Below are 11,569 nucleotides of genomic sequence, written 5' to 3'. Positions count from 1 at the left end.
AGATTATGTCACATTCTTTTCAGCATATTTAAAATATATTTTAAGATATTTAAACATTTCAACTAGATCTGGGATTTTTCCATTGCCGACTATTTTCATTGTTGTTTCTATTTGTATATTTACTATTTCATGATACTATTACATAACCCTGTGGCCTTATGAACAGTTTCTATCTAGTTTACGTTTAGTTTTTTTTCCCTCATCTCATGAATACTGATTTCGGGCGTGACTAAGGATGTGATTATATGTAGTTATACTTCCTCTCTTTAAAACTTACTCGTGTACTTGTCGCACATCAGTTTCACAGTGAGAACACAGATGTGACAATAACAGCTGAAAAGCATTATGATGCGGAGACACAACAGTGTGATTGCGGGTGAGTAAGACTTTTGGACCCTCATGTTACTGACAAAGTAAAACTAAATTGAATTTTACAATCATTTCAGCAATTTGTGAATAACAAGTAACATGGCTAATGTTCAGCAGAACAGCGAATTTAAGCTGAACGATTCTGACACACGGTGATCATCAGCAGGGTTAACAAATTTACATGGAATCAAGTTTATAAGATTACAAAGTTAAGTAACTGTAATTACACCAGATTGCATTTTAAAAAGTGTAATCATATTCAGTATTTTGATAGAAACAATGATAAGAGGTAAAAGATGCTTTATGGAAAAAGGAGATTATAGCCTCTTTTTTTGTTTTTTTTACATTTAATATACAAAATTAACCTTTTGGATCAATGCACATCTTGCAGAACAGTAGTAAAACTCTCTTTAAACAGATGAAACAACATCCTGTATGTTGCTGAATACACACACAGGAGACGTGGTTTCTGCCAGTGCTATTTCACAAAAGCAATTTGATTGAGAACTAACTTGAAATTCGGATCAGGCTGTGCAAAAAGTGAATTAGTTAATTTGCATTTAAACATTTTCACTGTTTCAAGAGAAAATGTATACATCAGGTTTTAAAAGTGTGGTATTTGCATCTGTTAGTTTCATGAGGTGTAATAATGTTAATGTCTGATCATGAACTATTTAGATATATATATAACTGTTATCATTATTCTTTGTAACCCAGTGAACTGATTGCAAACAAATGCTATGGTATCTGTAGTCACTGACTAACTGACCTAACCCAGACTACACCAGTCATACAATGTAGGAGAAAGGATTCAAGTTCAGTTTTGTTTTGTTGAAATAGTTTCAAACATATGGCATGTAATATGTAAATTAGAGGCCTAACGATACTGGTATTTTGGTAGTTGGTGTGTTAAACTGAAAGTGGAGGATAACTTTCCAGCGCTGTATTTCACAGAGTTGATAAAAAAAAAAAAACTTTGCATGAAGATGCACCACATTCTGGTCAGATATGATTGTTACCTGCCGCCAGTGCTGTATAAAGTCAGAGCCACTTTGCTTGACAGATTATGTGTGGACACTGTTTCTAGATTACTTCTAGAAAAAAATAGTTTCCTTATCAGCAAAAATTAGTTTTTTGTTTTGAATTATTCTAATTTGCTGAGTGCAAACAGAAAACGTGTCAAAATGTTTGAATTTAAGTTCCCTTTTTTTTTTATCTCTTTCAAGCTGCTCTGCTGCTGTGTGCTGTCAAAGCACTCTGTTCTCATGATGTGGAGAAACACACCTGCGTTCGCAGTTGGGAGGTAAGAGATGCTGCAGATTAAAAATTAGGTTCCTGCTGTGTTTCTCAGTTCTGACACAAAATCATTAGAATTTTTATTTCTTCATAAATGTGCGAACGAAATACGGACAGCACGTTTTATACAAACTTGGAGGAACACTTTAACTGTAGTCTGGATGAAACACAACTGGGCACACGTTTAGACTGTTGGTATTACAGAGCAAGTATTCACCAGACCTCACACATACGTGACAATCTTTTACAGAAGTCTATATAACAAGACAAGAATCTAGGCAAACTGCTAAGAGGTTGTAAAAATAAAATAACACCAACCTGACTAAAATTCTTTTTGTTTTGTGGTGTATTGGGGATGGTCGCCTTCAAACAGCTTGTGTGTAGATGATGCAGGAAGAACTCTGCTGACACAGACTTGGTCGAGCACAGAAACCTTTTATTGTCAACCAGGTCCGTATCAGAATTACAGATTTGATGCATCCAGTCTGGAGAGATGTGTCATGCCCGGATTCCCCAAAATCTCTGCCTTAGTGAGGGTGCTGTCTTCGTTAAGTAGAATCTTAGTGACCTTGAAGATGTTGCATGTTCCCATCACCAAGCACAAAGCCTGGACATGGTGTGTGCGTAATTTTGAGCCCATTCTTGGACAAACTTACTGGGGAGTGTGTTATTCTCAAAATGTCTTGATTCATACCCATGACTGCCTAACACAGCTGGCAATTATAAGACTTCTTATAATTTTCCCAAACCAACTTTGCACAGGTGGTAAACATCAGACACTACAGTTTCATTTCTTGAAATCTGTCAGCATGTGTCCTTTCAGTATAACCTTTAATAAGGTGAACGACTGGAGAAATGAAATGAACTGTCACACTTGAGAACTTGATGTCTACTACTTTAAACGTGGCAAATTTTCAGGGTAATATGTTTCAGGTCTTAAATGTGGCTGAGCAAAACATTTGAACAGCTTCGAAATCTTCCCAACAGTAACTAGTTTCATGCTGTCATTGTAGAAGGAAAAAATGCTAAGTTTTGTCTTTCAGGTGGAATGTTTTCTGCCAGCTGACCACCTGAATGGATCTGATCCTGTTGACATTAAAATGTCTGCAGGTAAAAAGCTCATCATCTCACTGGAGGGCCTGTCTGGTTATTCTGTCTGCCACTGGGTCAGAGGAAATGACCCAGTAATGATAAGGTAAGTATATTTGTGTGTATATATATATATATGTGTGTGTGCCTGAATATGTTTTCCATTTTTTTATGTGGATATCAGTAACTTGGGGTATTTATTTAAACCTTTCCAGAAATGGGACAAACTCCAAGGTCACTTGGTCTTTTTCTGAGACACAGTCAGGGACGTACACTCTGACCTGTGACAATAAGAATGGGACCAGTTTCTCTAAAACGATGGTTCTTCACGTCATGGGTGAGAAACCTCTCTGTCACATCTAAGCCTCTACATACCTCGATCCTAAACTTGAGATGCAAACTCAACCCTCCTTGCTGCCTACTTCATGTCTGCATGATGGTGTGGTGGTTAGTGCTGCCATCTCACAGGAAGAAGATTTCCGGCTTGAACCTCAATAGATTTGGGTTTGCCTGTTCTCACTGACCCTACGCGGATTTTCTCTGCATACTCCAGCTTATTCCCTTTAGATCAAAACATGTTTAAATGTCTAAATTGGCTGTAGAGGTGAGCGTTGGTTGCTGGTCTCTTTTATCTCTGTGAGGCTACACCCCATCGCCAGTCTTTTTGCCTGTTGGGATATGTTCCAGCCCCCTCCAACCTCAAACAGGATAAAGCAAGAATGGAAAATAAAAGAATGACTAAATCAATATTTTTAAAAAGTCGTTTATGTGCTTTCTAGAACGTCCCACAAAACCACAGATGATGCTGGACCGAGTAAATGAAGAAGGAAGATCCCCTTTTTTTACGTGCAACTCTGAGGGCTCCCCAAAGCCAGAAATTAAATTGTCTGGGTAAGATGTTCTTTATTGCATTTGTATGAACTTGTTAAAGTATGCATACTATTTAATAATAAAGCCCACATACATCAGCTTTATAAAATAAACAATTTCACTCTCTGATTCACTAAATAACATTGTTCTTTCTTTTCTCAATTCATAGTGATGAAAAAACACAGAGCTCAGTATCAAGTTCTAAATATCACGATAAAGGAGTGATGTGTTGTGCCACCAATGATGAAGGACAAGAGTGCACCCAGCTGCATGACTATGGTAATTAAAAATTTTAAAAATCATGAAAGAAAATCTAACTCGTACATCTCACAAATTATTTTTCCATAATAAATATCGCCTGAACAAACTGATTTGCTTAAAACTGCTTGAAAAGGTGAGAGGAAAGCTGTTTTCAGAGATCTCCTCTAATTAAAATATTGCGAACTAGAGAACATGTATAGCAAATATTTACCGTAAGTTCACTCATTTGAGAAAAAAAGAAAGAAATATAGTAAATGACTTTCGGCCGTTGTGTGTTTCAGATGTAGGGAGCATGTCAAAGAACAGTGAAGAGGTTTCTAATGTGACTGTGAGCCCTGGTGAGTCTTTACTGCTTCGCTGCAGAATGAGGCAGGGCCCAAAATTTCCTAGTTGGACAAAAGATGGCAAAACTCTGGACGACGGCTCATTTCCGTGTGGAGAACAAGAGGTACTGTGTTCTTCTCCTCAAACAGCGGAGATTTTCGAATGATTTTCACAAATTTTCCTCCAATTTTCTTCAGCAACAAACCAACCATTCTGATATTCCTCAGCCTAAGACAAACAAACCAAATCAACGTGCTGAACTTCAACATTCTAATATTTATTTTTTTTCTTCCAGATGTGCATTAAGAATGATAAACATTTCGGCATGCGGATGACCTACCTGTTCATCAGATCAGTTAGTGTGGAGCACAGTGGCATTTACACCTGCACAAGTCCAGAAAACAAAGCGAAGCCTGTTCATATTCAGGTTACGGGTTAGTAGAGCTCATCGTTAATTTCCTGTATGTGTTGCAATTGCATCTGTTACCACAGAATAATTCTGACTGATTCATGCGACCTTTGGTGCAGGCACTAATGTATTTTTATGTCTCTTCAGCTGAAAGTTTCCTCTCTGTCCAGCTGGATGACACAATGATCGTGACAGCTCAAAACGCAAACAGCATCTCTTTACAGGCAAATGTTTCATACCACCCTATGCTCAGGTACTGCTACTGGGAGGCTCCTGATACACAAATTACCAAATGCATCAGGGAGGAATGGGTAACAAAGCACAGGTAAAGTCATTTTTAAGGAGCTTAAGATATACAATGAAAGACGTGTTAATGGTTTTGTGTAAATCTGTTGGTTATAACACTGTTTTCTCTCAGGACTGTGAAGCTTCATAATCCACTAAAATCAGGAGTTTATAAGTTATACTTGGAGGCAGGAGGAATCAGAGAAACTAAGAATATTACAGTTTGTGTTGTCGGTATGTACATTTTGTGTCATAACTTGTTAAGCAATTTAATTCATTTTTTTCAAATTTCAAGATCTTTAACCCACTGATTTTCTTACAGACGCGCCTAAATTTCAACTGAAGCTTAATACGGATGTCACCTTCACTTATGAGACTGCGACTCTTGTGCCAGCTAACTTTACATGGATGTCTTGCCCTTCATTCAATGACAGGTATTTAACTTGACGGTGGCTCAGCTCAGAGGTCGCTGCAGCCCTGATTGTTAAAGGTCCCTGCTTTTTGTGTCTCTGCAGCTGTGAAACTGATTCATCCTGGGAAGTACTCCTGGAGGGCCATCAACCAGGTTCTGAGGACTTCTGTAACAAAACAATCACAAGCTCAGTCAGAAAAGACCTGGTTGCTGAGAAGTCTATAAAGTTTTGCGTGACAAATTCAGTTGGGTCCTGGTGCGACAGACATATGCATATGCTGTCCTTCCCACCCCTGTCCTCAAAAAGTAATTGAGACTTTGTTGCTTTCCTTAAAGGAACTCGGTATTATCTACAGATACTGTTACTTATAACACTGTGTGTTTTCTAGGTGTTTCACCGTCCGAAGACGGCTTGATGCTGCTGAAAGTTGGCAGTTTGCTTCTTCTTATGACTTTGATATTGGTCATGGTGGCGCTCGCATACTTTGTCAAAAAGAAGGTACACTTTATATAACACAAAGCTCGCATAGTAACACAAACTCGCAGAAGGACATGACATTAAATCCTCTGTTTCCAACAGAAACCCCAGTATCAGCCCCAGCTGCAGATGATCCAGATGGTTGGACCAAATGACAACGACTACATCTACATCAACTTCAAGGACTTTGAGTACGACAAAAAATGGGAGTTTCCCAGGGAGAACTTAGAACTGGGTATGAATCAGATTTAGTTATACAATCTCCTGGAAGTCAGGAACAGAATTCCTTAACTTGTGGTGTTATTTTATTGCAAAGTACAGTAGACTCGGCACAACTCTTCCATGCTTTGTTATTTATGTTATTGGATCCACTGCTTAGTCGGGTATAATTAAATTTTTTCATTCTTTTGATGTGAAGACTAAATCAGAAAAGTAATGACAAGAATTATTTTTTTCATTTTCCGGTCCTTGTTCCGAGTTGCAATACAATTCACATTAAAAGTTGTAGGTCTTTCAGGTCCACATAAGCAAAGTTTATAATGAAACTGCCCTCAGAGTGTTTCTGTGCCCTCCTCAGGTAACGAACTGGGCTCTGGAGCCTTTGGCACGGTGTTCCAGGCTACAGCTTATGGCATCAACAAGCCAGGAGTCTCACATCAAGTGGCTGTCAAGATGCTCAAAGGTCAGTGTTTGTTCTGGGAGTGAAGAGCAGAGTGTAACGGGTTGTTTCAGCATCTGATCTCATGTTTTGACCTGCAGAAAAACACCAGTCAATGGAGAAGGAGGCTCTCATGTCCGAGCTCAAGATGCTGACTCACATCGGTCACCATGACAACATTGTTAACCTTCTTGGTGCATGCACAGACTCAGGTATGTTTACCATAAGTAATTACACACTCATCCACCCAATAATGAGTTACTAGTTACAATTTAGCATATCCTTTGAGTACTAAATATCTTTCAATGCCTCTGTGTAGGACCCATATACCTGATTTTCCAGTACTGCTGTTATGGAGATCTGCTGAACTACTTGAAAAAGAACAGTGACCGCTACCACAAGTCTGTGACTGATGCTTTTAACAGGGACTGTTTCAGAAACCTTTACAGCAACCTGCAGGTCAAGAAAAACTCCAGGTGGGAATTCAAGTACAGGGGAGGCGGGAACTAAAACACTGGGAGGAGTTTAGTAATAATGTCACATCTACAGATCTGTCTATTTATATCTATCTATATGCAGAGGTGCAAATCTCTGAGCACTAGTTTTGCTTTCGAAAAACACAACCTTTCAGAAAAGCAACAATAATATGTCAGAAAACACAACAACATTCAAACAGAACACACAGTGGGGTTTTTGAAAATACGCGTTCAAAAACGCAACACAAAAAAAAAAACTTTAGTTTTCTCTGAAATGTTTTGTTGTTCTTACCCTGTTTGGTTAAGTTATGTGAAGCTTTCTTGTGGTTTGTGAAACATTTTGTTGGTTTTTCTGAAATGATTCTGGAGCTTTTTGCACCTCCGAACCACCATAGTTTTCTGTTTGTGAGGTTGCTTCAACGGTGGGGATGTATCACAATTGTGTCTCCTCAGAGAGTCGGTCTCAGCAGAGGACAACTACATGCCCATGCATAGCTCCACCACCAGGGGGCAGGAGGACATCGCCCTCCTCACCCTCAGCTACATGGACAGCAATGAAGGTGAGAAACATATAAAACCAAACTGAGACACTATCAACATGGACATTTTGTTAATGGTGAATTTAAAATGGCATCTGTGTACGCACCGGGTAACAAATCGCTCAGAGCTTAACTGATCATGTCTACAGACCCAGAAACCTATGACAGCCAAGACGATCAGACCGAAGACGTGCAGGCCATCACCTTTGATGACCTGCTCAGTTTTGCCTTCCAAGTGGCCAAAGGCATGGAGTTCCTCTCCTCCAAGAATGTGAGAAACATCTCCTTGATGCCAGAATCTCTTTTCAATTCTTTGACGATGCGTAAAAACATTATTAGAGCTGAAATGATAAATCAAAAAAGTAATCAAAGACAGATAATTGATTTACTACGGCTCCAATTTCACTCTCTTTTTCAAATATTGCTTTTCTTTTCTGTTTTTTCCTCACTTATTCATAGTAAATCTACAATTTAGTTGTTTTGGATCATGTCGGACAAAACTATCGACTATAAGATGTCACATTGGAATTTAGGAAATAGTTTTGAGCATTATTCACCACATTTAAGGGGCCAAAGAATCTACTCAAATCATTGGTATTTCATTACAAAAAGAACATATTTCTAGTAAATGACCCATCAGAAAAGCACAAGGCTCGCTCGAGTGACAAACATCAAATATATCGGTGGCTGTGCCGTTTGCAGTGTATCCACCGGGACCTGGCAGCTCGCAATGTGTTGGTGACAAAGGGCAGGCTGGTGAAAATTGGTGACTTTGGGCTGGCCCGGGACATCGACAATGACTCCAACTATGTTGTGAGAGGAAATGTACGTGCAATGCAATCTAACACCATTTATCACTTGTGCATTTTGGGGATATTTTCTTTCTGCCATCTAAGTATGTTTTATGACTTGCTGTCTTTCAGGTGCGTTTGCCAGTGAAGTGGATGGCACCAGAGAGCATCTTTCAGGGGATGTACACCATGAAGAGTGACGTGTGGGCTTATGGCATCCTGCTGTGGGAGATCTTCTCACTCGGTACCTTTCGCAAACAAGTTCTCATAGTGCGCAACACATTTACACACGAGATCACTTTCAACGTAAACTCTTGTTCTCAGGCATTACTCCGTACCCGGGCGTGAAGGTGGATCCCACCTTCTATTCGATGATTGAGAGAGGATTTAAGATGGAGTGTCCATACTATGCCAACGAGTCTGTGTAGGTGTCTTCACAGTGGATGCATGAAACTCCTAATCAGTCATAAAGATGAATTACTCCAATTATGCATCGTAGATGTTTGGTCTCACTGCAACATCGTCAAGCAGTGTGATGGAAAGCAGGAGAGCATTTTAGTGTTTTAGTCCTCTTCTTTACTTCTACTCCACCTCATTTTAGGGAGGAATAAGGTTCAATGACTAGTTATCTAAATGCAAAAATATTTACCTCAAGTCATTTTCAAGTCATAACATGAAAATCTCAACTTTGAACTTTTATTGCAATTATATAATTCCCTTTTTTTTAATCTTTCCAAGTGAATAAAAAACAAGTTTTCAAACTTATTCAAATAAAATAAGGTTTCTGCCATCAGAACCACCTATGCCTGTGGCATATTGTATTATATACACATCAGTAACAGTTATACAGTATATATGGTATGGTATGATCATTTTGCAGTACTTTTAGAACTTTTACTTGGAGCATTTTACTCCACTATTCTGCTACTTTGACGCAAGTGAAAGATCTGAATGTTTGTTGAAAACGATTAAATATTCTGTCTTAAAGACCAACAACATACAGCAGTGTAGCTGCCTTTCACTTTACCCGTGGGTAATTGAAAATCTTCAGACACCGAGCCTTTCTTAGTCATTAAACCTGCACTGGACTTAATTTTCATCTTTGTTCTCTGCGCCTTTCTTCTCCAGGTATGATATGATGTGCAAGTGCTGGGCCCTTGATCCCTGCAACCGCCCGTCTTTCTCCAAGTTGGTGTCCTTCATGTGCGACCAGCTCACAGACGTAGAGGAAAAGGTATGGGCCTGCAGGGCAAGATTTTAGTCGATTCCATTCCAACACCTCAACATTTTTAGTCTCCACCACTGGAGACTGACTATGAATATTCTGATCTGTGAGAAGCTTCGTCACGGAATCGTACTCCATCTCCTGATCAAGCTCCTTCCTGTTTCGTAGCTCTACCATAACATGCTCGACCAGACTTCCAGCGACTACCAGAATGCACCAACCATTCTGGACATTTCGGCTTTAACAAAACAGGATGACAGCAAAGCACCACCAGCCAATGACTACTGTCGAGCCTACTCAACTGAGGAAAGCAAAGCAGGCGAATCAAGCTCAGGGGCTGTAGCAGTTGAGGAGGAGCTTCTGAAGCCGTCTCACTCGGAGTGATCACCTATTACATGCTGATGTTCAAACTATCTTAACACAATATATATGGAAATATAATCAGTACTCTTCTCATCATAATAATCTAGTATTGACAGTGGAATGCACTGCCTCGTATACTTTTCAATGTAACTATTTTGAACCATATGTAGCATTTATTTATCATTTAACATTTATATAGACATGTACCAATCAACCACAAAATTATGACCACTTGCCTTATTGTGAATGGGTTCTCTTTATGTGACCAAAAGAGCTCTGAGCACTCAGAGGTAGACTAAACATCTGAGGACGTCCTGGAGGGTCTGGTTTGGGGTCTTAGCAATAGACCCTTTTGAACCTGTGGGTTGTGGGGTGAGATCTTTGTTGATTGGCCTTAAGTCCCACAGTTGTCATCAAATTGGTATCTTGGGAGTTTGGAGGTCGGTTGAACACCTGACTCTCTGTTGCGCTCTTTGAGCCTTTCTTGTGGGCAATGCTGTCCCTGTCGGGGTGTGATGTCATCACATGGTGTGGTTGAGGGTGCCCGGTCTGCAAAATGTTTATGTGGGTGGCAAGTGTCAAAGTAATGTCAATGTGAATGCCAGGATGCAGATCTTCCCAGCAGAACATTGCTTTATAACAAGAAGAGCAGTGGTTTTCATACTGTGCTTGATAGGTGTGGGCTTCACAGAAGAATTCTGAATGATGTCGGTACTCTACTTTAAACATGTAGCTACGGAGTTGTAGCATTTGTTTTCCCTGCAATAGTCACAAAATAACGTGAACATATTTTAGTTTTAGATTTATTTTTCTTTTTATATCTTATTGTTACCAGAGTATAAATATCTTTTGACACATATATGCCAGCAAGTGTTTTAAGCTAGTTTTATGTTCACTTTTCTATATATTTGATCAGCTTCAAAAATATTTTATATATATATATATATATATTTCATGCTGTATTTTATTGTACCATGTATACGTGCAGTAAAATATATTACAAGTTCAGTTAATAAAGGAAAAACAGATGATCGCAGTTAACAGGATCTCCCGAGACTTTTGTCGAGTGTTTCTTGAACGTAAAGAATAAATGGCAGCTCAACATGTCACGAGACTTTTAAAGAAAAACTGAGTAATCTTTTACCCCCTCCCTGTGTTGTGATCCATGATTTATGTCGTGACAGTAATGTTTAAAAAGTCAATAAGTGCTATTGTGTTCTATCGTCATTAATAACAGTGCGCCTTGTGCTCCTTGCAGTGCGTCCAAAGGAGGGTGATTAAATCATATTCATAACACAGACACAAAGCCAATAAGATGGTGTGGAAAAGCTTGTGTTTTTAAAATCAATCCTTGCCCTGCACTCTGACCTTTCATAGCTGCAGTCATAGGCTGACTTTAACAATCAGAAGACCACCACAGTACTGGAGGACTCAAGTTACCCATTAAGATACTGTATTTAGCTGCTTTAATCGACTTGTACTTTAACATAGGCCATTTGCTGACGTGCTTTTAATGATACCCGTACTTTAGACACCAAATTCACTGCATCTAGTTTCATACAGGTCCAGGGTGATCAAAATGCAAAGTAATCAGTAAAACAGCCCTGTTCTGCATTTTCAAAAATTAGAAAAAGGTTTCACAAATCCCAAACAAGGTATCGATTAATTTACAGCCTCTTTAGAATAACTATATCCAGATTTGAGCAGTCTAACTACAGTAGTTT

At 39.1% G+C, this 11,569-nt stretch overlaps 1 protein-coding gene across 1 annotated transcript; it reads left to right on the top strand.

Moving 5' to 3' along the window:
* The first annotated feature begins 306 nt into the window (after window positions 1-306).
* On the top strand, window positions 307-10,739 carry flt3 (fms related receptor tyrosine kinase 3). Its single transcript, XM_072378095.1, has 24 exons — window positions 307-376; window positions 1,596-1,672; window positions 2,709-2,860; window positions 2,970-3,091; window positions 3,534-3,645; window positions 3,794-3,903; window positions 4,167-4,333; window positions 4,505-4,643; window positions 4,766-4,943; window positions 5,037-5,137; window positions 5,226-5,337; window positions 5,419-5,621; window positions 5,705-5,814; window positions 5,896-6,028; window positions 6,371-6,475; window positions 6,553-6,663; window positions 6,771-6,927; window positions 7,381-7,487; window positions 7,616-7,737; window positions 8,169-8,291; window positions 8,390-8,501; window positions 8,582-8,681; window positions 9,386-9,491; window positions 9,651-10,739. The coding sequence occupies exons 1-24, from the start codon at window positions 346-348 to the stop codon at window positions 9,864-9,866; spliced, it is 3,006 nt and encodes a 1,001-aa protein (XP_072234196.1). The 5' UTR covers window positions 307-345; the 3' UTR covers window positions 9,867-10,739.
* Window positions 10,740-11,569: the final 830 nt, after the last annotated feature.

Source organism: Leuresthes tenuis, unplaced genomic scaffold, assembly GCF_036924035.1.
Source record: "Leuresthes tenuis unplaced genomic scaffold, fLeuTen1.0.hap1 SCAF_24, whole genome shotgun sequence".
Taxonomy (NCBI): domain Eukaryota; kingdom Metazoa; phylum Chordata; class Actinopteri; order Atheriniformes; family Atherinopsidae; genus Leuresthes; species Leuresthes tenuis.
This window is presented reverse-complemented; position numbering and strand designations above follow the sequence as displayed.

Excerpts from the sequence above, each read along its gene's own strand:
- flt3 (XM_072378095.1), top strand. The coding sequence starts at position 346 with ATGATGCGGAGACACAACAGTGTGATTGCGG. Across the intron at positions 3,092-3,533 it reads GATGGTTCTTCACGTCATGG|AACGTCCCACAAAACCACAG; the intron begins GTGAGAAACCTC and ends TGTGCTTTCTAG. Across the intron at positions 8,502-8,581 it reads GTGGGAGATCTTCTCACTCG|GCATTACTCCGTACCCGGGC; the intron begins GTACCTTTCGCA and ends TCTTGTTCTCAG.